At 48.0% G+C, this 26492-nt stretch overlaps 1 protein-coding gene and 1 long non-coding RNA gene across 4 annotated transcripts in view; one reads left to right on the top strand and one right to left on the bottom strand.

Moving 5' to 3' along the window:
• Positions 1–7297, bottom strand: part of LOC307220268 — a 32941-nt gene extending 25644 nt beyond the window's left edge. Inside the window, exon 1 of the long non-coding RNA XR_013840801.1 lies at positions 7101–7297. This is a non-coding gene — a long non-coding RNA (uncharacterized lncRNA). The remainder of the gene's footprint in view (positions 1–7100) is intronic.
• Positions 7298–7446: 149 nt separating this feature from the next.
• On the top strand, positions 7447–26260 carry IRX4 (iroquois homeobox 4). 3 transcript variants are annotated; one of them, XM_079983980.1, is made up of 6 exons: positions 7447–7685; positions 16689–16854; positions 18511–18762; positions 20521–20627; positions 23605–23918; positions 24836–26260. In XM_079983980.1, exons 2-6 carry the CDS (start codon positions 16810–16812, stop codon positions 25594–25596), a joined length of 1479 nt encoding a protein of 492 aa, XP_079840106.1. In that variant the 5' UTR covers positions 7447–7685; positions 16689–16809; the 3' UTR covers positions 25597–26260. The 3 variants fall into 3 exon arrangements, with proteins under 3 accessions (XP_079840106.1, XP_079840108.1, XP_079840107.1); XM_079983982.1 differs by lacking the exon at positions 7447–7685 and adding an exon at positions 17901–18007 and having other exon boundaries at positions 15870–16854; XM_079983981.1 differs by lacking the exon at positions 7447–7685 and having other exon boundaries at positions 15870–16854; positions 17901–18762.
• The last annotated feature ends 232 nt before the right edge of the window (positions 26261–26492 follow it).

Below are 26492 nucleotides of genomic sequence, written 5' to 3'. Positions count from 1 at the left end.
AAACATCAGTTTTAATGAATGAATGCTTTGCAGCCTGACCATATGTATGTTTATTCAGGAATAAGTATACAGATGGCTGTGGGCTTCTGGCTAAGGCAGAGGTGGTGGTGTGTGTTTCTTTCATCAGGCTATGCAACTAGGATGGATCCATACTTAGCCATACTGAGAGGAGATCCCATTGACTCCATGGATTGATTTCTCAAGTTCTTGTTGCAGTGGATAAGCTACAGCCTCACAGTTCCATATGAACCGCATCACTCAGTTGAAGAGCACATGGCTTGTGCGCCTAATATCCCAGGTTCAGTTCCCACCATCTTATGGCTACGTAAGGATCTACACTTGGATAAATGAGTTTCATTCATTTATATGACTGGTTACATTCCAAACAAAGTAATTCACCCAGAATTACTAAGGCTGTGTACACACTAAACCTTTAAAGCACGTTCTTTCCCTTCAATGAGTTATGGGCACTGCCGATTGTTAAGGGCTGCTGGGAATTGTAACTTGGGGGGGGGGGTGAACTATAGTGCCCAGAATTATCTGAGGTAAAGAACGTGTTTTGAATGTGCTGTAAAGATACAATGTGTATACAGTGGTACCTCGGGTTACATACGCTTCAGGTTACATACTCTTCAGGTTACAGACTCCGCTAACCCAGAAATAGTACCTCTGGTTAAGAACTTTGCTTCAGGATGAGAACAGAAATCATGCTGCGGTGGCACAGCGGCAGCAGGAGGCCCCATTAGCTAAAGTGGTGCTTCAGGTTAAGAACTTTTTCAGCTTAAGAACAGACCTCCGGAACGAATTAAGTACTTAAACCGAGGTACCACTGTACAGCCTTAGAGTAGACCCATTGAAATCAATTGGGATTGTCAGTCTTGAGGACTATCTTAATTCCTACAGACTTTAGCGGGTTTACTCTATGTATGACTAATTCCAGATTCAACACAGAGCTTTCTTTAGAAAACAATAGGGAGACTGGTTGCCATTCAGGTAGGTTTGAGAAATCCTTACAAACTGCTGGTACATGTGATTGCCCAGATTGACCACCAATTATTTTGGAGAAACATTTAACCCACTCAGAGGCAAGAACTGAGTCTTCCTGTGATGATCTCTCTGAATTAATACCCCAGGTCACCAGTTCCCAGAATTTGTCTTCTCTCTGTTCCATTACTGCTAGTCCCAATTCTTGCCACTGGGGTTTCATATATTCAGCTTTCTTGTTTTTCTGCAGTGTCAACCTATATTTAATCAAGTTTTCCATGAATTCATCTTACAGGAATCCCTAATTGTCTTAGCCAGAACTTTCTGGGCCTCTTTGCACTGACTGTCAAACCAGCTTAGGTGTACTGATTGTGTGTAGTTTATAATTGTGGAAGTTATGGAACAGGGCCTGAGTTCTGTGACAATTTACTGGAAGACATCAGCAAGATTTGGATATCTGCTCATAAAAAGTTGACACAAGATCATCAGATGATTACTATATAGTGTTTCTTGAATATCACTGCTCAGTCTGTGAGACCATTTCATACTTTCCAAGCTCACATTCTGCATTATATTAGAGGACCTGTGGAGACTGATATAGGGATACCTCAGGTTACAGACGCTTCAGGTTACAGACTCCGCTAACCCAGAAATAGTACCTTGGGTTAAGAACTTTGCTTCAGGATGAGAACAGAAATCGTGCTCCAGCAGTGCGGCGGCAGTGGGAGGCCCCATTAGCTAAAGGTTAAGAACAGTTTCAGGTTAAGATCGGACCTTCAGAACGAATTAAGTTCTTAACTTGAGGTACCACTGTACTGGAAAGTGGTCTCTTTCTATTCTTTCTAACACTTCACAGGTGTTCACAAAGGTGGACAATGACACTATAATGTGGTTGACAGCACTTCTACCATGTTTGTTCAAATACGTACACCACCCCTTCAAAACATCTGCAGGGCTCCCACGAAGGATATATAAATTATTCTGGAATACAAATTCCAACCGTTTCAGGCCCTGAGCATCATATTTCTTGTCCAAAGAACAATGAGAGATTAGGGGAAAGGGTTAGGTGCCCTTTTCTCACTGGGAGAGAAAGGCGGAATATAAAGTAAATGCAATAACTAATAGACCTTGGCAGGCAGTTCTTTGAGAAAAATCAAGCATCAAGAGGTGGCAATATAAAACAAAGAGCATCGATTCAGGTTCTAATCCTGCCCTGGCTTCCTGTGTTGCTGCTTTCCAAGCTACTCCTCCCTGCTTGAGGTTTCACAAATTAAACACCCATTTTCCCCGTCATTTCTCTGCTCCAAACTGCCCCCTCGCCATGTTGCTTTGAAGAGTTTGGATTTGATATCCCGCTTTATCACTACCCTAAGGAGTCTCAAAGCAGCTCACAACCTCCTTTCCCTTCCTCCCCACAACAAACACTCTGTGAGGTAAGTGAGGCTGAGAGACTTCAGAGAAGTGTGACTGGCCCAAGGTCACCCAGCAGCTGCAGGTGGAGGAGCAGAGATGCGAACCCGGTTCACCAGATTACGAGTCCACCGCTCTTAACCACTACGCCACACTGGCTCTCTCTGCAGTGAGGTAAGAAGCCACGAGCTTTTTCTCACACGTGGTTGCTTCTAATCTAAGATATATTCCATGTGTGTGAACTGGCATTTCCTGTTCAAAAACCACAGCCCAAAACTTTCTGAAGCTGAAGGATCTATATGCTGAATTTCCATCTCAAAATCTTTCGAATGGCTGCATTAAAGAAAGGGAGCTCTAGTCTCAGTGGGAAAGTGGCCAGAACAGGCGATCCTCTGTGTTTCCCTCTTCCCATTTTTAAAAGCTCTGCACCAGTTCTGTACAACTGCAGGTTTGGATGAATGCAGGTCAGTGCCAGGTAAATAGTTAATATTTAAATATATGCACTGCCATAATTCAAATTAATAACTTTCCTTTCACTCTGAAAGCCCTGAAGGGCTTTCTAATGTATTTCAGTCCTTGCAACATCACGTCATGAATTCAGCGTGAGGAAAAAGAAATGTCCCCCATTGCAGGTCCTTGTACATTAGGCTCAGTGTTGCTATTTGGAGATGAGCAAGAAGCAGTGTACCAAAACCACAAGGGAACTCAAATAGATGCAATGGAAATTTGATGACTTATTTCAGCCTTCGCCATCCTGAAAGCACTCCAGATGTGCAGCTGCTGGGAGTTGTAGTCTAAATCATCTGGAGGGTGCAAGGGTGATGAAGATTGGCTTACTCACTTACTCCTCATGCCCTAAACAAGCTCAACTTCACTCCTTCTGTTTAAGCAATTGCACTATTTGAGGGCTAGATATTTTTGTTCTTGAACTGTCCTCCTTCTTCCCCTCCCCATCACACACATTTTGTATGAGTTACAAGGCTTCTGTGTTTAAAATAGGAAGATAGATGAGCTAACAGAGCTAGCCTTTTTTGTCACGATACAACTTTGTAAACCGTGTGAATTTTTCATTTGGGATTCTTGTTTAAGTTTCTGATTCTGAATTTCTAACATTTTATCTTCAGATTTCACAGTGAAACTCCTGGATTTGATTTAGCACAAAACTTGGAGGTTTGCCTTACTTGTGGGCAGATGGTGATTAAACTCCAGTGTCAGTGCTAGAATACAGTCTGCAGAATGTCAAGTCGGAGTTCAGGAACAGGAATTAAAGTTTCAAAATATGAAGTGTCTGCTCCTTCATTCTTCAAGCAGAAAAGGGAGAGAAGTCTCACCCATGTTGCAATATGGAAATACTGTAATTCTACTGGCCTACATGAAAGGATTCTTTGTAAGGATTACAGAGATTTTGTCCGTGAAGCACTTTGGAAATCTTAAAGTGCTATATAAATATAAAGGTGGTTTTTTTCATATTTCCTATACCATAATGTGCAATGATACAAACTGTAACTACTTTTTTTCCTTCTGAAAAGTTCCAGTCCACACTTCTGACTGTAATAGGCCTTTGAGTGAGTTCACAACTCTGAATATCACCAGTCCAAACAACTGATATCCCTGACTCTTGCTCCTCCATCTTTAAATGTAACAGACAACAAGAAAGGCAAAGCAACTTGATCCTTGGAAGTAAGGTTTGCAGAAGGCCAGAGAGCTTATTTCCAAGTAAATGTTTTTCGGATCAGCCTGTAAAAAGTTGTTTGCCCTTCTACTCAGAAATATACACCAGCAACAGCTTTAAAGACTTTAGCAGGTTGCAGGGATTACAGCGATACGAAGGCTCAATTCCACAATAAAGGCGGCCGTTCTAAGCCGATTTATTTAAAAGTAAATTCATTATGGCATAAGCTTTTGTGGAGTGCAGTCCACTTCGTCATATGCACAAAGTGTTATCCTGAGTTGCAGGTGCATATATCCAGCGGGGTGGGAAATGGGCCGGATTCCATGAAAGCTTATCCCATAATCAATGTGTTAGTCTTGAAGGTGCTACAAGACTCTCTGTGGTTTTTGCTTCAAGAGCCTCTTGCAAAAGACCGGTCTTTGGGAATTCTCAAAAGTGAGTGTGATTGAAATAAGTAGTGCTCCCTTCAAGCACAGTGGTACCTCGGGTTACATACGCTTCAGGTTACATATGCTTCAGGTTACACACTCCGCTAACCCAGAAATAGTGCTTCAGGTTAAGAACTTTGCTTCAGGGATTTTATGGGACTGGCAGAAATGACCGGCAGAATCCGCGACCAAGAGAAAGAGACTGTGGAAGAAGATTGGAAGAAGTTTAAGACGTATCTCAAGAATTATTATAAAACTGAGGAGTGCTAAAATGCTGAGGGAAAGGAAGACGTAGAATTGCAGCGGTAAATTGTGTTTGATTTTAGGGTGGAATTGAAAAGGAGAATGAACTTATATTTAATTGGCTAAAAAGGGTTGCTGAACAATTGTTTAAAATTAAGGATGCAAAAAGGGGAAGGTATGGGGAAGTCCGGGAAAAGAGGTCTATGGAAATAAGGTAAAGAAAATATGACTTTTTGTGTTTGTTTTTATGTTGTTTTTGTGTATGTTAAAAATTTGGAAATCAATAAAAATTATTAAAAAAAAAAAAGAACTTTGCTTCAGGATGAGAACAGAAATTGTGCTCCAGCGGCGTGGCAGCAGCAGGAGTCCCCATTAGCTAAAGTGGTGCTTCAGGTTAAGAACAGTTTCAGGTTAAGTACGGACCTCCGGAATGAATTAAGTACTTAACCCGAAGTATCACTGTAAAGTTAAGCTGGGCCATTAATTCAGAGGTAGCCATTCACAAGGTCATTTGGCTTGTAGCTGCCTTGCTTTCTGTTGAATTCAGCCCTGATAGGTGGCTTTGGCAATCATGGCCTTGATTATGGCAAACCCCTTAAAATCAGGGAACTGTTATTAGCTGGCCAGCACATACTTCACTCCTGTTTATAGTTTCAGCAGGCAGAATCACGTGGGCAAAGCTTTCGTTCCCTTTGGATTGAACTACTTTGTTAAGCATTGCAATTTTCAAAGGCAGCAGTGGGGAGTGCGCTTGAGGAAGACTCCTAGGCTTCATTCTTCTCCCTCGTCTGCTTGTTTTGAATCTGGAAGGAGGTTCTTTCTTCCTAAGATGGAGTTTCCTTTGCAGTGATACAGGCCAGGAAGAGCTTTGCCATTTAATTCTACAGAATGCATCAACTGGACCGCAGTGTGTTTCAGGTTGGGAACCTATATTTCAACCGCGTGAACCGCCCAAGCACAAATAAAGAACAGCATTCAGATCCCAGGGGTAATTTCTTATCTTCCTCCCACGATATAAAGGCATTAGATATAAGGTCTTTATTTCCAGGCCTCCTCCTGCCCCTGTGGATCTGTTTTTAGTGTTCCCTCTTTCTGCTCCTCAGCATAGGCTTTTCTGGGTCTAATCAGCTTTCTGCCTGTTCCTTCCAAAGCTGAGGAACTTCCCATGTAAGTGGGATCTGGACCCTGAATGAAATATTCCTTCTGGATAGATTTAAAATTGCAGATTCTACATCCACCTGGTGTGCCAGGAGAAGGGACTTTGACAACTTCAGACTGGGTGATATGGGTTGTATGGCCCAACCTAACTGCCCATTAGGAGGAAAGGAAGTAAATAAAATCTGGACAGTGCTCGGAGGGTTGGAATAAGATTAAGGGTGCAGTCCTGTGCTAATATAAAGGTAAAGGTAAAGGGACCCCTGACCATTAGGTCCAGTCGTGACTGACTCTGGGGTTGCAGCGCTCATCTCACTTTATTGGCCAAGGGAGCCGGGGTACAGCTTCCGGGTCATGTGGCCAGCATGACTAAGCCGCTTCTGACAAACCAGAGCAGCACACGGAAACGCTGTTTACCTTCCCGCCAGAGCGGTACCTATTTATCTACTTGCACTTTGACGTGCTTTCAAACTGCTAGGTTGGCAGGAGCAGGGACGGAGCAACGGGAGCTCACCCCGTCGCAGGGATTCAAACCGCCAACCTTCTGATTGGCAAGTCCTAGGCTCTGTGGTTTAACCCACAGCGCCACCCGCATCCCTGTGCTAATATACCTGGAAGTAAATCGCATTAACTCAGTGGGACTTGCTTCTGAGTAGACAGCATAGAGAATCCCACTATAAATCTGCAATCCTAGGCACACATATCTAGGAGTAAGCACCACTGAACACAGTGAGGCTTACTTCTGAGTAAAGATACCTAGGCCTATGTTGCAAGGTTGCAATTCAGTGGGCATTTACTAAATTGCATTTAAATCCTATTGAACTCAGTAGAACTGACCTAATAGATTTGCATGGGATTGCACTATAAGGCTAAATGGTTTTCACAAATTTTGATATTGTTGTCAGCTTCTTGGTTGCTAGGGGCACAGGGTCTGAGCATCTTTCCCAGTCGTGGCTCCCTGTGGAAATGGGTCCCAAATAATGCTAAGCTGGAAATGGGTCAGAAATAGCTTTGGACAATGAAAGTGCTGCAGAAATGACCCAATGAGCAGTTATAGCATAGTTGCTAAGAGAGTGGGCAGTGATCTAGGAAGCCCGGGATTCAGATCTCATCTCAACCCCCAACTAGTGTTTGATAAGAAGCCTCGGTGCTTTCTCTCTTCCCCCTCCCCCACCTCCCCTACCTCCATCAGCAGGTAATCGACCTACCTTCCAGGGTTGTTGTAGGGGGGTAGCTACTACGACGACGGTTCTGAAGAACTTGGAAGATAATCTAAAGAGCTATAGAAATGTGGCGCCTGGTTTTTAAAGAGCGCGTTTGCTGGTCTTAGGGATGCAAGAGGACTGCCCTCCCTCCGGACTCGAACCGGCGGAGCTGTGACCTGCGCAGGCAGCGGCCAGCAGCGCAAGTTGCGAGCGGGGGGGGGGGCGGGTAGCAGCAGCAGCAGCAGCAGCAGCGCGCGAGCGAGCAAGCGAGCGAGCGAGGGCAGCGTTGGAAAGTGTTAATCAGGAGGAGGAAAAGGCGCGCGGTAAGCGCAGCTCTGCACTCGAACGTCACTCCGGTGCAGGGGGTTAGTGAAGTGACTGTGGCGCCTGGGGACTGGAGGCACTCACTCGTCGGACTGACTCCAGTCAGGTATTCCATACACTGAGCAATGTCTCCATTAGCGCGCTGCTGTGGCTGCTGCTCTCTCCAAAGCGAGCCGCTGCGAGCGAGGCGGAAAGACGCGGCCACCCTTTGCCATGAACAAGCTCTCGCCAGGAGATCCTAGGCGCAGCCCGGCGTGACTGCAGGTAACAAGAAAGAGAGGCACTTCCTTGCTGGCGGTGCATTTGCACCCCGGCTTCCTTTCCGCCCATCTATCCATCCATCCATCCACGCGCACCCCAACAATAGCCTGCCTTCTGCAGCCAGCCGGCTGGGAAATCTCGGGCTGCCTATGGAAGAGAAACTACGGGCGATCCATCATGCGGCTTGGGCAGTGTTTACCTAGGGCTGAAGAGAAAGCCGCCTTACCCACATGCTTTTTCTCTTCTCGGCGCGGGGATGGGGAAAGGGAAAGGGTTTCGCGGTCATGCACAGAGTGCAACTTTGGTTGGTTGCTCTAGGAGACTTTGGGCAGGGAGGCTGCGTTGGCCAAGAAAGTTTGGTGGACGTGGAAAAGGAGCCCAAGCTTGGAGGACCGTGAAGGCGTGGGGAGGGCACCCCTATGAGGGAACTGCGGGTGTAAAGTTCCTCTGTTTGGCGGGGGGGTGCTTTAAATCGCTTCTGTAAACTCGCGCTGGTCGGTGCAATTCTGTATTTGTTTACTGCGTAGGAAGTCCCACGGAGTTCAACGCGGCGGACTCACAGCCAAGTGGGTATAGGATTTCAGACACAGTTTCTAGCCTGAGAAGTGGGGCTGCTTAGAAATCGAGCCCGAAAACTCTGTCACCTCCCCCCGCCCATCCCAATCGTGTTGTTGTGCATGGTTCGGGAGTGTCTGCAAGGCACTCTGCACATGTTCGACGACACACTTTTAAAATCTCCGGTTTCACAGCTTTGGGCTACGACTGCAAAGATTTCGGCGCTGACAAGAACTGGGTGGGTCCTCCTTCTAACCTGGTCCTCTCTGGGGAGGTGTTTTTTGGAGAAGCGCCACAGATTCCTTACTGTAAGTCGAAGAAAAGGGGGGGGCGATTTAATGGGGGGAGCCAAACACATTGGCAAATGAATCCCATTGATTTGTTGTTGTTGGTTACAGGAGTAAATTCGCCTTGGTTATTAGCCAGGCCGGGAGAATAAAACGACAAAAAACGTCAGTGCGGATATTTGCGTGAAAATAGGGGGTTGGGGCTTCTGTGTTAGGTCTGGCCAGGCGCCTGTCTAAAACCAGTTTGTCCACACACACTGGTTGATCCTAGACCCTCTGCGGGTCTCTGGCTAGTTCAAGTCCAGTGTCAGGTTTGGTGAGGTCGCCGGCAAGGAGATACCCTCAATTTTCTAGTTTAGGCTTTTTCATCCATTTTACAAACAGGAAAGCTGGAGAAGCGCCGCTAGCTCCAAGTCCAAAGCGTTGGGAAAGGTTTTTCCAAGGTCGCGGGCTCCAGATTCTTTTAACACCCTTCTGGCCCGATCCAAATCCTGTTTACGGGATGAAGTCCCACTCCTTTTATTTGGGATTCGCCTCCAAGTTAATATGCGCAGGAGTGCAACTTAGATTATTCGCCTTTTGGGTGCTGGTTGAGGGGGGGGGTGTTTGTAGGGGTTGGGGGCGAAGATGCGGCGGTATCTTTCCTTATCAGGGGTGTCTTGAGAAATTGTAAATTCGGAACCAGAGGAAGTGGTTAGTCCTGGGCCATTCAGGCAGAGAAATTTAGGGCAAAAATAACCCGATGGTTATGTTCAGATCAATTTCCTGCCGACCTCAATCAGAGCAGCTACCTAACCTGCTAGGGCCTGCTCCTGCACTTCTCTTTCTTTCAAGTTTTCTTGGGGAGGATTAAACAAACAGACCAACCAGACATTGGCTTTAGTTTCTTGGAGAAGAACGATGAAAAAATCTGCAGAGATTTAAACCCTGAAGACGCTGCACCCTTCGCTCTGCTACGCTGCGTATTTGTTGCTTCTGCTGCTGTTGTTTTTCAAGAAATAGCACCCACTCGTTCTGATTTTGGGAGATGTTTTATGAGAATTGCGCTGGGTGGTCTCTTTGGCAAAAGAAGGGCTTCGCTCTGGCTGCTCCCTGTTACGTGTAGAAGTCAGCTTCTTGCCTTATGCGCAAAAGTTGTTGTTTTCCACAGGATAGCGCTCAGACTCCTGTCCCTGGGTCTCTCCGTGAGCGAGGTACGCTGCTAAACGCAGGGACTGTCTTTAGGACACTGTTACTTTCTAGCTTTGCTGCTGAGTGGGGAAATAATGAAATTCATCAGAATGCCTTTCCTCCTAAAGTGGGGCGTTTGCGAGGAAACTCACCTCCCTCACAGAGATTTATGAGGAGCCTGGAAACAGGGCAGCGCTTGGCGTGGTGTTTGCTGGAGGAGAGGGGAACTTAGACTGTATGGGGGAGAACTATTTCAGGGACTCGAGGGAATCATGATCCCACTTTGTTCTTGGGGGGCTGACTTCCGATTGAGTGTGTGGAGCTGGAGCCGCGCACCCTGCTATTAGGCGCGTTGAAGCCAGTCAGTGCCGATCTTGCGCGTGTTTATTCCGGCACGAGACTCGTTCATTGCAACGCCTGGACTTCCAAGGAAGCGTGCTTCAGGATACAAACCTAAAGTTGAAATCCTAAAGTTGGATACTTACCGGGGGCGGGGTGGGGTGCGCCACTGCACCTAATTAGACACATTCCCAAGTCAATCAGCACGGATCGTGCTGTCACTCCGAAGTCAAGGGTGAGGGCGAGTAGTTAGCAACCCACCATGACTTTGTAGTAGAACGCTATGGAAGTCCCTAGCCAAAAAAGAAGGAAAAAACGCATTGATTTCTACTGAGCACCTAACCAACAGCGCGATCCTAGACTTGCTGCGTTTATCGTGGATAAAGGATTGCAGTTCAAAGGGTCCCAGGGAGGAAATTTCGTCTAGAAGCTAGATAGGATGGCATGGATCATGGTGGAGACGCTATGTTATGGATCCAGAAACGGGCGAAAAACTTCTTTGCTCCGTCTGCCAGTGCGGGGTGATCCCGGTGGAATTGTTTGAGTATTTGAAATAGGCGTGTGTGTGTGTGTGTGTGTGTGTGTGTGTGTGTGTGTGTGAGAAGATGGATTTGCAACGTTGCGGTTTGGCGGAAGAGGGGGGAGGAGAAAAAAAATTGCACCATCCTCTGTAAAAGTTGTCTGCTTCAGTCAGCTAATTGCAACGTTTAACGCTGAACTCCTTTGGAGATCTGGGAGGCTGCACCCCGCCCCCGTCTCCTGGAGGGCGACGCGCCTGCGTGTTGCAGTAAACACCCCCCGCCCCACCTCCTGGTATTGTATACCTGCAATGTATAGGCTGCGTGGCTCTCGGGTTTCCCTTTATCTTCAGAGATGGTCCTCGTGCAATCATTTATTTATTTTTAAAAAGCGGGTCTACTCGAAAGTAAGTCCCACTGAGTTTCGGTAAGTCTTATTCCCAGGTAAACGAGCACAGAATTGCATCCTGTTTAGGACCACGGCCTCTAAAGATGATTTCCTTAGGAGTTACTTTCATCGACTGGGTTGTGCCTTCTGGGTTGTGCTTACGCCTGGCTAGACCTGCAGCTGCCACCATCCCCAGTCTCCATGAAGTACTTGCAAACTTTGGCTTTCGTTTCTGAAAGAGGTTCCTCCATCCAGTTGGCTGGTTGGCTGGCTCCTTCATCAACTACAGGCAGGCTACGAGGAGGAGAAAGAGTTTTAGAAATGCAGCCGGTGGGGGGAAGAAATTAATGTCACAGCCTGCCCATGAAGCAGCCCCCCCCCCCGCGCCCCCAATGCATTTATTTGTAAAGCGTCTGCGATCCCTAAACTACTGGAGCTGCCGCCATGAACCGCTCAGTCGCTTTAAGTGATCTGCGTGCCGGAGATTCCTGGGGTCTGATACGCTTATACGCCCTGCAAATATTATACAACCGCTGCACTCTTATGCTTCCTTCCGCGAAAGTTCCACCAATGTGTGTTGCGACCTCCAGATCTACCCAAATAAACTTTACAGTGCAACTCTGGTCATAGCTTCCCAGAAGTGGACTTGACTCCGTGACAAGCGTGCGCAGGATCACAACCCTGTTTGCGGACTAGAATGTGGGACACCCCACATATTGCGCGCGATACATCTGTGTTTGGACATGTGCTAGACGTATTTATTTTCATTTAAAAGCCGCAGGCGGAGCGGAGAGAGATAGCAGAAGCCTTGGGGGGGGGGGTGAGAGGGTGTTAACTCTTTCCTCCCCAGTTTGGTCTCAGTTCCTGACGAACCATAGTGGGACTTGCTTTAAAGTTTAAAAAACCACGCACGTGGAATTGGGCTGTTCCTTGGAAGTAGGGCCTATTCATTTGAGTAAACATACAATGCGGTTGGAAAGGGGTGATCGTCCGCACTGTCGTTTAATGTGACTGGTTAAGTTTCCAACCCATTCATTCTCCACTGTCCATATGACGCTCTCCTCAAAATCACTGCTTTCCCAGACTTTCCTTTCCCTCATACTATCCACATTAAAGGACAGGATGGATGAGCCCAGTGTCTCACCAAAGTTCCAGTGAACTAGCACAGGTAATCTGTGCCTCTTACTCCCAGGTAAACGCGCTTAAACTAGGTTCAGGGTGGCCCTCTCTTTTGAAGGGGCTGCTGAGCTCCTTTGCTGCCTTTTAACGCGCTCGTCCTAGAGCCAAGGCTTTGCCTCGGTAAATTATAGCAATTACGCAGCAGATATGATTATATTAGGTGTACTGCGGTCTCCAGATAGTCATCCATCACCCTCAATCGAGCTGTCAGAGCGGGCAGATTCGTCCCTGGGAGGCATCAAGTCTTCCAGCTGGGGAGAAGAAGGGAACATCATCATTAATTAGAGTGTGACCCTGAGGCTATTCACATGTCTGAACCCGGGCAGCTCTCCGAGCAAGTCTGCACTCCTTTCATCCCTCCCTCCCCCGCCACAGCTGCCCTCCCCTCTCCACGCGCGCAAATGCGCACAGAAACTCGCCCGCCCTGGGTCTGGCTAACTTCCCCACTGCAAGTTCCTCTCTAGGCAGAGTATCCCGATTTTCAGAGGTTTTTCTAGATCCCCTCCCCTCCCCACTCCCCAACACAAACACATACACAAGAGGAAAATTATATGTACTGGACTTTCCAGGAGAGGCCTAGATAAAGGTGACAAGGTGATAGGGGTCGTGAAACCAGTAGTAATGGTATGCCGACTTATTAATAAGAACTTCTCTCTTTTAACCCAAAGTAAAAGCTCCTCTGAATTTAGCGGGAGTTACTAAGGAGGGTAACAGTCCACTCTCACCTTCAAAAAAAATGATTAAAAATAATCTTTTTGCTCATCCCCCTGAAATCACTTACTTTCAAAAAATAGATTTCCTGGGTATATCCAATGGCAGTCATATTGTAGATCCATTAAAGTCAGTGGACTTTACCCTGAGTATGACTGCTGCTGGATATCCCCTGCTGTTCTGTTTTATGGTCAGAACTAGAATTTAAGTAGAGTGATACTGTAAGTAAATTAATCCTTTAGGATTAATAAACATGCCAGAAGTAAATCACACTGGAACTGTCTTCAAAGCGAACATTTTTGCTAAATTTATATCCTGGCCTACCCTGTAAATGGGACAGATGGTAAATATCCTGGGGAGATAAAGAGAGAGACCTTCAGCCTAGCCAAACCCTCAAGAGTTTGCATAGGGTCCTATACTTTTCATAGGTTTCGCATAGGGCTTCCTTGACCCTCCATGCAACTGACTTCCATAAATGGGAAGCGAGTTCAAACAAAACGCATTTGCCTTTTGAATGCAGTCTTCATCGTTGTGATGAACCTTCTAAAGTACCAAATTCTTTCTGATTTTACCTTGTTCCTTCATCCAGAATATTGTATTCTGTAATCCCACTTTACTGATGGCAGTATCTGAAACCATCCTACTGAGCATTTAGCTCTTTCCAGCTAAGGCCAGTAAGTTCACTTAAAAGGAAGGCTACAGAAAAGTCTTGAAGGATCCAAATGTTTAGGATCACACGCTGAGAATGAGAGATCCGACTTGCCTGAAGAATTGAGGGTGGGCCTTTGAGCCCTAGACAGCACTCAGCATTGCAGAAATTCCAGCTCCATTAAAATTAATTGGCGTTTTGCTACTAGCATCAATGAAATGTGCTTTGCTCCTTCCAGCGATGGTGCTGGCGACTTGGGCTAACAACGAGAGACAGAAATCAAGAAAGACCAAATATCATTCTCATTAAACATTTAAAGCACCACTCCCATTAAACACTTAAACTTCCCTAGTAGAATAAAAAGGTCTAACAAGAGGCTTTGGCAGAAATCTGAGATCTACAGTTTAATAAGTCTCCAAGAAAACGACTTTCTGATGTAGTCTTATATTTGTAGTCATAAAATGAAATAAGAGTGTATACACAGATCACATAGTAAATTAGCCACCTCTTAAACACTTTACGCATACTTTCAGGAAAGGTTGATTTTTCTCCCTCCCCTCTCTTCCAGTTCAAAAGTGGGAGTGATGACTATTCTTGACCAATTCATGTGAAGTTTAAATGGCTTGTTGTGAATGTATCTTGGACAAGAGGCCAGAGATAATCCAAAGGTGTGAAAAGGGAGGTACAAAAGAAAGGCCTAGCTCTGCCTTCTGCTCTCATACAGAATCTCTGGTCAAATATCAGAGTTTGTTTTAAAGAGAGGTAGTGCTGTTCTATGATTTCATGTTATAATATAAACTAGCGACTCTTGGACATTGGGATTCTGGGGAGCTAATGGATACCAGCTGGACATTGAGAGAAAGGGGCACAGTTTGATAAAACTGTATGGAAGTTGGATGGTCACAGGTAGTGAATCTGTATGATACAGATAGGGAACCATGTTTAGTTCATCTATTTCTGTGCTGCCACTCAGGAAAATGTGGCTTAAATTAAGGACTGAAAGCCAGGTGGGACAAAGCTGATTTATTGTTTCTCTGTCAGAGATCTGAGGGGATCATTGGACATGTGAGAGAGGGCACACCAGAGGAAGCGTAGAGTGCTTGACAATATGGGAAGCCATATTTATTCCAGGAAATCACAACTACAATTGGGGTGGTATTCTTTGATCAGTCTCCTGATTAAAAAAATATGAACTAGTTTTCATATTCTACCTACCTAGAAAACTTGTATATTCCCACACAACAAAAAATCAAAACCATTAAGAGAGAGTTTGAGAGTTACCTTAGCACAGGTGGGGGGGGGGGACAGACTGTGAACCAAAAAATTCCCTCCCCTATGAACTTGCTAAGAGGTTTTAGGCCAATCACCCTCTCAGCAACTGTCCCGCACTGCAAGACCAGGATACTAACCAGGCTGTAGCTAGTGGTGAGCCTAAGTATCTCAGATCCCAGATCTTTTTCTCCATGCCCCAAGTGTTTCCAGTGGATAATAAATTCAGGGGGAAATGAAAGGGTTGGTCTTAATTGACATTAATTCGAGGTATAAGAGTGTAAATTTGGGGAACTACATCAGTTGAAGATGACTTTCTCTTAAGATGAGTTGGAAGTAATGAAATGGGATAATTGAAGGGGCGCTTAATTGATTTGAAGCAGGATCTGTTGGGAAATTCACTTTACTACTGTTTAAATGAATTAAAGAGGAACACATCTGAAATGGGTACCAGTTAACTGGATTTTTAAACTAGAGTGGCTTGGATGAGAAATTAGTTGACTTTGCTGTCTATAGCTGCACATAGACATTTAAGTTAGCATATGCAATTTTTAATGTAAGTTTGGACCTGTGCCCCAATTATTTTATATATGTGTGTGTGTGTGTGTGTGTGTGTGTGTGTGTACCTGGAAACACTCAGTTTTGCATTGCTCTTGTAAGGATTCCTGAGATAATGCATGCGAAGTAGTTTGAAGATTGTACAATGCTGTATGAATGTCAGCTGTTGTTTTGAGTATGGAGAGATGCTCTCGCTTTGCAAATCAGATCTGGCCTGAGTTTGAAGATCACTCTCCCCCTGCCACTGATTGGCCTGAAGTTGTGGCCTCTCCTCACTTTGGTTTTCCATATCTCCCCACCCCAAAAAGTTTCTTAAAGCCTAAAACGTCTAACATAATGTCCGTTCAGCGCAAATGCCCATTCCTTGCCCTTTCCTAACGTGCAGTTTGGTGCAGTGGCGTAGCGTGTGGGGTGCAGGGGGGGCCGGCCGCACCGGGCGCAACATCTGGGGGTTAGGGTTAGGGGGCGCAAATCCACGGGTTAGGGGGCGCAAATTACTTGCCTTGCCCCGGGTGCTGACAACCCACGCTACGCCACTGCTTTAGTGGCGGGGCTTCGTCCTTCTCCACGTGCTTTGACTGTCAGCTCCGGAGCTCGTTTCAACTGTTGATTTAAAAGCCTCGCTTGCGCGCCTGCCCTTCCAGCGGCCTCGTTTGTAAGTGGGACTGATGACTGCAGGGCAGGGAGGAGTGGAAGGAAGCAGCAGGCAGCTGCTCATTAATTAATTTCTAATTAAAAGTGCTGACCACCCTTCAGTGATTCGGGGGGGGGGGGGGAGGAGAGAGAGAGACGACACTGATTTCTCCTCTCCAAACTATTGATATCTGAGATGCAGTTATGAACAACTCAGGGTTTTGCCATTTTGTACGTTTGGGGTTCGCTTTCCTTATCAGCGCAGGAGAACTCCCTGAAATAGCGATCAGCCAGCGTGCTCTGAGGCGTTTGAAAACAAACTTTCATCCTGGGTATTTGGTTTAAATTCCAGGCCGTGGTCTACCACAAAGGTGCACACAAATATGCGAGCGAGAGGCAGTTTCTGTAGGGTTTGTTTTTTCTTCTTCTTGACGTCAGATGTTTGATTTGACATGTGTGTTTGAGCTAGAAGTGGTTCTCTTCCCCTCCCTCCGCCGCTGCCTGTGTGTGGGCAAAATATGTATTTCCCCCCATGAAACCTCAGAGCAACCGTGCCTTTTATGTTGTTCGTGTTGAAGAAGCGCCACGCTGCCTAGGCAGATCTTTTTAAGATCGCGAGTTGTGTGCGTGTGTGTGTTGTGCGGGGGAGGGAAGACAAACTCCCCCCCCCCCAACACACACACACACTAAAAAATAGTTTCAGGTTCAAGGCAGATGAATTCAAGATGGTTTTATGCTTGGTCCTCTAAGCCCCTAGGAAGCTCGGATTATCCATCACTCGGGGCCACACGGCACAGCGAGGCAGCTTGCGGAGCCCGCGGATCCAGCGCCTCTCCTGGTTGTTCCTGGAGCCTGGGAGCCCCCCGTGGCCATGTCCTACCCCCAGTTCGGATACCCCTACTCGTCTGCACCCCAGGTAAGTCCTGCCGGACTCCCATCGCATCTACGCCCTTTCCTTTCACTGCCCTCCCCTGTGAAGGAGCGCGGGAGAATTCCCATCTCCTGGGAGGCGCTTTTGTAGGGACCTAATCTGCTTCAGATCAACTGGGGGCTGGGGGAAGGGATGACCCCCCCCTTCCCCAAGAGCAGTGACTGCCATCTTTACGCGGAAGTAAGGCCCCGTGAAACCAAAGGCACTTACTTCCAGGTAAAAGGGAGACTGTCGCCTTGGTATCCTAATTCTGTGGTGCTCTAACCACGAACTGGTTTAGAAAGTCCACCTGTCCTGGATTCGTCGAGGCTTACTTCGGAGGAACCTTGACCTAGAGTGAGAATGTTAACAGTGAGGGGTGGGGAGTTAAATTGGAGTCAAGGGGCGGGGTATCGTTTAGGAGCCCCGTCCTGAGATTAGGAAGGTCTCTAGTTTCAGAGGGGTGCTAGTTGGCCTGCAACAAATTACTCCCGCAGCGCGCTAAAGACGGAAAGATCTCAGGTGTTCATTGATCTCAGAGGGTTTCACTTACTGCCCAGAGGTGAACTGGGGCAAGGGATAAGAAGGAAGCAGCTCGTTCCCCCTGGTCCGCGGACCTACTCTGAAGTAAGCGGGTGGATGGAAGCCGATTCAACAACCACAACAACTGGCCGGTTCAAGCCAGATTCACGGGCCACTTCGTTTACCAGGAATTTGGGTGGGGTGCGAGGTCGCTGCAGTCAGGGGCCCTGTATCAGCTGAGGCCTCGGCTCAACTCCTTTCTGGATCGTACCCTTAAAAGAGAGCAGGACCGAACTTCTGGAACAGAAGTGGGTTTTGGAATCTGCAGTTAAAACAAATGTTCAATTAGCTCTCGCGAAGGATCTGGGATTAAACTTCATTAACATTCTCAGTACTTTTACTCGGAAATAAACGTGTTCTAGAACCGAGACGGATGTATGTATTAATGTTAATGTGAGCGGTCTAGCTCGCCGGAAGAATGCATTAAAAACTGAAAAGTATTTTCTTTCTCTCTTTCTCTTTCTCCTTAGTTGACAAGTGTGAACTGGAACTAGGTTCCCCCCCTCCCCAACCGATCTTTAAATTTCTCCCCGATCCACAAACCAGTTAAGCCACTGGGTTTAACATAATATATAAGGTACTTATTTAAGATCACTAACATTGCAATCCCATGCAGGTCTATTCGGAAGTCAGCCCCATTGAGCACAATGGGACTTGCTCCCAGGTAAACGTGTATAGGATTGCAGCCACTTCCTTCCACTGCTTTTCCCTTCCGCTATTCGGCCTGGGTGCCCCCCCCCCTCCATCTTGGGAGCTGAGGATTCTGCAAGTGACTGGGCGGTTGCAGACGACCGTTTCGTCGCGCGTTTCTGTGTGATAACGCGGATGCACCGCGCTGTCCCGAGTTTGTGCCCTTTGTGAGGTCGGATAGAGGGGGTGGCGGTTGTTCCGGATTAATTAACGTGAAGAAGAGATGCTCATTAAAACCAATGGACACGGGAGTCAGTGGGTTGTGTGAAAGCTCACTGATTTGGGACCAAAAATGACCCTCGCTAGAACTGGTTGGTAGATCGGCCTGTTGGTTGCCATGGCTGTCAGCCGCCCCTTCTAAGATCACTGCCCTGTCTTCTCTCGTCCTAGTTCCTGATGACCACCAACTCCTTGACTACTTGCTGTGAGACCTCCGGCAGGACCCTCACGGACTCTGGGGCCGCAGCCTCGGCTCAGACCCCCGTCTATTGCCCCGTGTACGAGAGCAGGCTGCTAGCCACGGCCAGGCACGAGCTCAACTCGGCAGCTGCCCTGGGAGTCTATGGGAGTCCCTACACGAACACGCAAGGCTATGGAAACTACGTGACCTACGGGACGGAGGCGTCGGCTTTCTACTCCTTGGTAAGTCTTCTGCGCAGCAAGCACGACTTCCACCTCAGCGCATTGACTGGGCAAGAACGAAACCCCATTGCCCCATTGCCAAGGGGCTTTTGCTCTTCCAAGTCAGCAAACTGAGAGAGTCGCAGCTTAGCTAGAAGCTTCACAGCAGGCTGAGACCCTAAGAGAGTGAACCTCATCAAGTTAAGCGGGACTTAATTTCTAGTTATGCACTTTTAAACAGCAACGTGTGTGTGTTGTGCATCCCCACGTGTGTGGAGAGTTAGAGATGTATCACTAGTACAAGTAAACCTGGAGGGATTACAAAATGTTTCCGATTTATTTTATTTATTAAATTTCTATGCCGCCTTTCATCCGAGGAGCACAGGGCGGCTTACAATATAAAAACACAAAACGTAGTACCAAACAATAAAAATAATCCACAGAGAGTTTAAAAGGCCATGGGTTGTTTAATTAGCCAACGGCTATGTAACCTGTCTATGTGCCATGGGCTAATCCAAAGTGAATATGAATCGGGGCTGTGAGAAACTTCAGTCAATCATAGGCGTTGCTAATTCAGGTGTCTAACAACACGGAGATCAGCCTACAACTATGTAATTAGAGATAGACGGTAATAAGCGCTGAGAAACTATTGTCTGGTGATCTCTGCGATCCAACTACTTAATTAGAGATAAATGATAAACGCTAAGACATCGTGGCATTGCTGATCTCTGTCTGTGTACTGAAACTGACCCAAGAAAACGAGTCTGGAGTTGTCACTGGAACAGGAACTCGAGTTTGCTCACCGAATGTTTAAATGTAAAATTATGCATAAAATGTCTGCGTCAAGAAATTAACTCTTGGTATACTTCCCTGTGTGGCAAACAGGTCGCGTCCCATCGTCCCAATTGCCCCCCTCTTTCCCCCCCTTTTTTGGGAAAGTATGTTTATTGAGTCGCACCTCAATAACTCCAATCCTAAAAAAAACGCTCTACAACTTCAATCCTAAAGGTTAACAACTTCCGTCGGCCCTTTGGTCGGCTTTCACGGCCCTTCACTTCATCAAATCTGGCCCTGTTTGAAAAAAAGTTTGGACATCCCTGCTCTAGGTGATATTTGGCCCTTGCTTATCCCTAGTCACTTGTTCTTGGAGCCCAGTGTGCATAAAATACCATTCTTAGTCGGATGAAGGAAAGCACTGGACTCCAGTGGATTGCAGAGGCTAAACCAGCTTTCCTGTGAGTAAATTCCATGACAGGAAAATAAGGTTTCCTCTGAGTAAACGCGCATCAAATCGGGCCAAGAGAGGCTAACACTGAGTCAGTGGACAAGAGTACAAGGAACTTTGTGTTCCTCTCCAACTAAGCGCAAGTCCAGTATACAGGAATTGAAGAAATGTAAGCACTTGCTGAAATACAATCGATGTCAGTCTACTCGGAAGTAAGCTGTGCTGACTTCAGTGGAACTTGTGCCCAAGTTTGCAGCCTAAACAGTTTAACCCCCTAATAGGGTCCCGGGAGTCATCTATTCTAACCCCCTACGATGCAGGAATCTCAACACGTGGCCTCCCATCCCATTTGAAATCAAGCCGGATCCTGTTTAGCTTTGAAAATGTGCTAGAGGATTTTTTGCTCCTCGGTGTGTTTCTCCATTGTAAAAATAAATAAAAACGTGTCCATTTGCGCGTGTCTCCCCTCCTGCCCCCCACCCCCACCCGCACCCGCACTGCCCGTGGGGGAGGGGAACGCTGATAAGACGACGCCTTTGCTTTTCATGTTCCAGAACAGCTTTGATTCGAAGGATGGGAGCGGATCTGCGCATGCCGGAATCACCCAGGCGGCTGCTTACTATCCATACGACCACACGCTCAGTCAGTATCAATATGACAGGTAAGAAACAAACCATCAGCCATTCATTGAGGGGCAGGAAAAGGCGGTGGGGGCCAGGGGGGGGGAGAGAGAGGAGAGGAGGTTAGTTGCGCTTCTTAATCAGGAAACGTCTTCAGCTTGTGCTTTTCTCAAAGGACCAGTAGCAAACGAGTGTGGCCAGAATAAGCCGCCCTTGTATCAGAGTCAGATGATCTCTGATCTCACCAATGGAGCGCTTGCAAGACGGGATCCTGAACGCATCCGAAGCAAGCATCGAAGCGCGCCTCCTTGAGAACGGGCGTGCTTTTCAGCAGAGGCTGCTCCCCAAATCAGGCACGAGGAATCGGTGTAGCGTGCACGTGTGAACCTGCCCTGAAGCGGCTCAGACCCCATTGACTCCAGCGAGAAACCAAGGCGCCTAAAAGCCAGCGCATTCCCGAAAGAAAGAAATGGGTTTAAATGGAGCTTTAATGGCGTCCGCTCTTTATCTCTATAAATGCCAATAACAAGTTACGTTTCCGTGTTGTCTGCACGAAACGAACCTGTTCTTCGTTCTTCTGCACTGATCCGGAGCTAGTTTTACACCTCTAATCTCCGATTCGTTTTGGAGGAGCCCACAGCGAATGCAAAAGCTTTCCTTTTGACCTCTTTCATTCGTCTGCCAGCCCGATCTTAATCTGAATGAGTGACACCCCTCCTCTCCTCGCTATACTTCTTCGGAAGCAAGTCCTCATTGAGTAATGGAGACCGGTACTGTGACCCGATCCGTTTTACGAAGGAGTAAGCGGATTTGCCTGCGGCACTCCACTCTGTTGAACTCCAATTCCCATCAGCGTCAGCCAGCCCGGCCAACTCGATAATGGGAGTTGTAGTTCAGCAACAACTATAGGTCATCCGGTTGGGGAAAGCCTCTTCTCCATCCTTGATCTTAATCAGGTGTGGAGAACTTTTGGTCCTCCAGATCAGGGTTTCCCAAAGTTAGGGCGCCAGCTGCTTTGGGACTACAACTCCCATCATCCCTAGCTAGCAGGATCAATGGTCAGGAATGATGGGACTTGTAGTCCAAAAAAACAGCTGGGGACCCAACTTTGGGAAACTCTGCTTCAGATGTTGCTAAACTCCCATCATCGCTGGTCAGTGGCTATGCTTGCCTGAGCTGATGGGAGTTGTAGTCAGGCGCGGGGAGGGGGTTGGAGAGGTTTCCCTACACCTGATGAAAGAGTTCACGGAGTCGATCTCAATTAGCTCCCATGTGCCATTTCATTCGCACGCCTCCGCTTTCCACAGGATACAGTCTAGTTCTGCACATACGGAAGTCCAATGGTGGGCTTTGGTACCCAAAATACAAAGTGAGAAAGGAAGACACGCGCCTTCACTGGCGGAAAACAATAAATCTGAAGGCAAGGCGAAGTCACACGAGCGACTTACTCCTATCATTGGCGTTTTATCCTCTAGCGTTTTCAAGTATAGCATCCCTATAAGCTGGTGGATATTGTCCAGGGATAGGAGGAAAGCGCTGTGGTTGACTTAGCGCTCGATCTATGCGATAGGATCTGCGCTATCACAGAAATAGATCCGTATGGATTTAATCACAAATACTCTCTTCCCGACTGGCTTCCACGGGCTACATCACACGTGCACGCGCATCCTTTCTCTCTGCTTGAGTAGGGCACACTTCATTAACTGGGATCTGAATGCATGAAACCGACTCTGCTGAAAAACACTGTGAAGATGATAGGAAAGTCCTTTCCGAGACTTCTATTTTTGACGACTCTTTAACCCCTGACGTAGCCAACCTCAGATGATCCAGCCTTTGTTATAAGTATAAATTGGACCCGTTTAACAACACGGCGTTTAAGGTGCCAGGAAGTCCTGCCTCTGTTGAGCTCGCGATGGTTCGTTCACACGAGCAAGACGTCACGTTGGCCTTTCACTCATCGTTTGGCACGTGTGAACCAAAATGTTCGCTCATCTCCTACTGGCTTCTCTTTTTACTTTTACATGGGCAGGTTGGGGGCCGCTTTTTGTCACTCCCCCACCACGTTTACAAATGTGCCGAACAATTTTATATTTCTTCTTCTTCTTTTAAACCTTTGGTGCGGTTATTGCTTTAAAACATACACACTAAGATTCCTCCTTACGCTGTTCCAACCTTTTAAGCCCACTGGGTGCTGATGACCTTTCCTTAGATGATGTGCATTAAATATTCAGGTATAGCCCAGTGTCTTGTGCAGCAATGGGTAGGAGAGAAATTTACTAATAATAAAATAAATACTTTTATTAATAACTGCCCCCTGAGGTTACTTCGGTGGACTCTCTCAGAGCGCTGGAGCAAGAGTAGACTTTAAAAAAAATATTATTATTTTAGCATATCCATTTTGCAGGAGTTGAATTTTGGATGCCTCTCAAGGGCGGCTGTTTGCCTTCTGAAGTAGACATGCTTTCAGGCTGCAATCCGGTGCAAACTCAGAAGTCACCGGGACTCACTTCAGAGTAAGCGTGTACAAGATCCACAGCACGCTTTTCACCAGCCCGAGTGTCGTTGTTTTGAGGCGCTCTATACTCCCGATTTAGATCAGGTGTACATTGGTCTTGCCCCGAGTAAGTTATTTGCGAGGCAAGTCCCAAAGACTCCATCCATGATCGAGGTGATCATCCCAAGATTAACTGTACGACCTCATTTTCAAGGGGGATTTACTCCCAAGTAAGTATAGGCAGAATAGCAAGCTGGTTAAGGTCCTGTTGATCACCAATTGTGTATCCAAACGCTCCGTCTTTCTAGCTGCTTGGCTTAACCAAGTTGAACCGTTTTCCTGCTAAGACCAGCGCGTTCTGGGTTTTGTAGAAAGAGGGGACATCTTTAAAGGTGAACCTCGGATACCAGGATCCCTTTCTCGCGGGAAATAGAATTGCGTCGGTGAATCAGACCAATGTGGGTGGTGCTTTCTTCCGGCTCCTTGGCGCTGCATTTTCACTGACACTCTTCCCCCCGCCCTAGATACGGTACCATGGATGGAGGGACGCGGAGGAAAAACGCCACACGGGAAACCACTAGCACGCTGAAGGCCTGGCTGCAGGAGCACCGCAAGAACCCCTACCCCACCAAGGGCGAGAAGATCATGCTGGCCATCATCACCAAGATGACCCTCACGCAGGTCTCCACCTGGTTCGCCAACGCCAGGAGGAGGCTCAAGAAGGAAAACAAGATGACCTGGCCCCCCAGGAACAAGTGTGCGGACGAAAAGAGACCCTACGAAGACGAGGACGAGGGAGAGGGTCAAGGGGAGAGCTTGAAGAATGAGAAACTCGAGGGTATCTTCCAAGTCTCTTAGCCGTATACTGGAGGCAGGAGCTATCTTAGGCCTGTCGCCCTTCTCTGGGAGAAGGATACACGGGGAGGGTGATGGGTGTTGGGAGTCCAGGAGACAAAAAGTATGGGTGTGTTGCCTTTAATGCAATAAAGAGGCTTCTGGATTTGCAGTTGAGCTGCGCTGGGGATTTCGAGAGAATGTCTTGAGGCGGCCAGTGTCCCTTCTGAGTCTGCTCTGCTTTGACAGGGGAAGGGGGCTGTCAAATGAGGGGTGCGCCTGCTGGGCTTTGCAACGGTTTCCCACCCGACCAAAACCTTAGAAAGGTTTGCTTCCTCGTCTAGAAAAGCGCGTCGCTTGTTTTGCTAGGCCTGAGCGCAACACCGGCATTTCATTTGGGTTTCGAAACCTTTGGAAGCCATGCAATGCTTGGGTTGCGTTGGGTAAGTTGAGGGACGTTTACGACGCAGTCCAACCCACAATGCGTTCTTGCTAGAAAGGCACACACAGGGGAAGTTGGATCTCACAGGGTCTACAGGAAATCCTCCCTGTGAGAGCCACGCCCACTGTGTCCAGCAAGACAGGTAAAGGGGCGCAGCCTATATAAACTGGTCACGTCCCCCTATACACATCCCAACACAAGTGACTGCCCATTTCTGGTTCCGATTAGTAAAATGTTAACCGCGCATCCTACAGAGCTGTTGTGAAGAGTGAGGGGAAGCAAAATACAGACAGAGAATGGGTGGAGGAGTCCTAGCCTTAAAGCCATTGCACAGAATCGTAAGCCCCGTGGGTTATCTAGATCAATTCCCTGCAGTGCAGGAACCTCAACTAGCCAAGAACGATCCTCAACTGCAAATGTATCTGCCGCGCCCTGCCCGTCTCGTTTGTAACGTGTCCTCCTTTCCCTCCTTTGCCCAGAGCCGGCCAGCAAGGAGGACAAAGAGTTGGGCCTCAGCGACCTGGACGACTACGACCCGCTGGAGTCGGAGAGCTCCGAAGGCGAGCTGAAGGCTGCGGCTTTCGGCCACGCGGAGGGGGAAGCGTGCGCCACCGAGGCCTGCAAGGATCCCTCTGCCTTGGGCGCCGGCGCCGCCCCGCTGGAAAGCCCCCTCGAGCGGGCAAAGAGCTGCCTCAAGGACCCGACTGCGGGCGCGGAGGGCTGCGAGGCGGCGGAGCTGCTGAGCGCGCGGCAGAGGAGCTGCGAGGCCAAGCCGTGTTACCAGCAGCAGCAGCTCCTAGAGGCGTCCAGCAAGCCGAGGATTTGGTCCCTGGCGCACACGGCCACCTCGCTCAACCAGGCCGAGTACCCGTCGTGCATGCTGAAGCGCCAGCAGGGGGCGTCCAGTGCCTCTAGCGCCGCGCCGGCCCCGACGGCTGGGGGCGTCTTGGAGAGGCACCCGAAGGATTCCCCCGTCACCAACCTCAGGAACTGGGTTGACGGCGTGTTCCACGACCCGCTCTTCCGGCACAGTACTTTGAACCAGGCCTTGAGCAGCACCGCAGTGTCTTGGGCTACCACCAAAGGCTCCCTCTTGGAGACGGGGGCCCTGGGGCGCTCGCTGGGCGGCGGCGCCACCGCCGTGCTCAAAGGGCAGCTGGCAGGCCTGGCTGCGCCCCAAGACTCCGGCAAAGACTTTCTGGCTTTCCCCAAAGCAGGCAGCAAAATGTTCTGCTCCTAACGACCGACGCCCGCCCCGTCCGTCTCCCTGGGACAGGCCGGGGGAGGGAGGCAAGACGATGGAATGGGGGGGCAGACAAGCTGGGCCCCGAGGGACTGAGCGGCGGGAGGTGGAGAGACACACGCAGAGAGAGAGACTTGGAGAGAGTTTCCGTTCCAAACCAGAGACGTTTTTTCCGTCGCAAAAACCGAGCAAGGATTTTAAAAGTTGCTGGTATAAGGAGAGAGAACGAAAAGACTGTCATTTGGCTGCAGCCTTAAGGGATCAATGTCTTCACGGTTATTTAAGTCCATAGCACGTTCCACTAGTTTATAGAGGCATCCTTCTGCGTTTACCTTGCAAAGTTTACCAGGCGCGAGATTCGAATTCAGCTTCTTGGGGAGGGAGTTGTTTGTCTATTCTGTTTCCCCCCTCCCTTTTTTTCCTTTTTCTAAAAAACAAAAAAATTGATTTGTGGCATGCCAATTTTAGTTTCTTCTTCGAACTTCCCTACCCACCCACCCGCCCTCCCCTTCTCATCGTTAGCATCTCACCCACAAAAAAACAGCACTTCTTCCACCAAGTTGACACCATTGCCCGCACACGCGCACACACCGAATTTGAACTTGACAAACAAGCTATGTCGAAAAGGTATGTTCACTCCAAATAAATTGTCTGTCTCTCAGAGGTACCCTATGATTTGTGGTCTGTTTGCGTTGCCTGCGTAGGAAGTGGAGCTTCGACGCCTGGGTCCCAAACGCGCTGGAAGACGCGTGTCTATTTCACGTCCCGTGGAGATGTACGGAATTCCCCAGTCAATAAATGTAGGGCGGAGCGCACTCTTGGAAATCAAAGTCTTGCGCACCTGGGTGGCATTCTTTTCCACGCGCAAGTGCGTTTGCAGCACGTCCCTTTCG

This window comes from Podarcis cretensis, assembly GCF_951804945.1.
Source record: "Podarcis cretensis genome assembly, chromosome: 7".
Taxonomy (NCBI): domain Eukaryota; kingdom Metazoa; phylum Chordata; class Lepidosauria; order Squamata; family Lacertidae; genus Podarcis; species Podarcis cretensis.
This window is presented reverse-complemented; position numbering and strand designations above follow the sequence as displayed.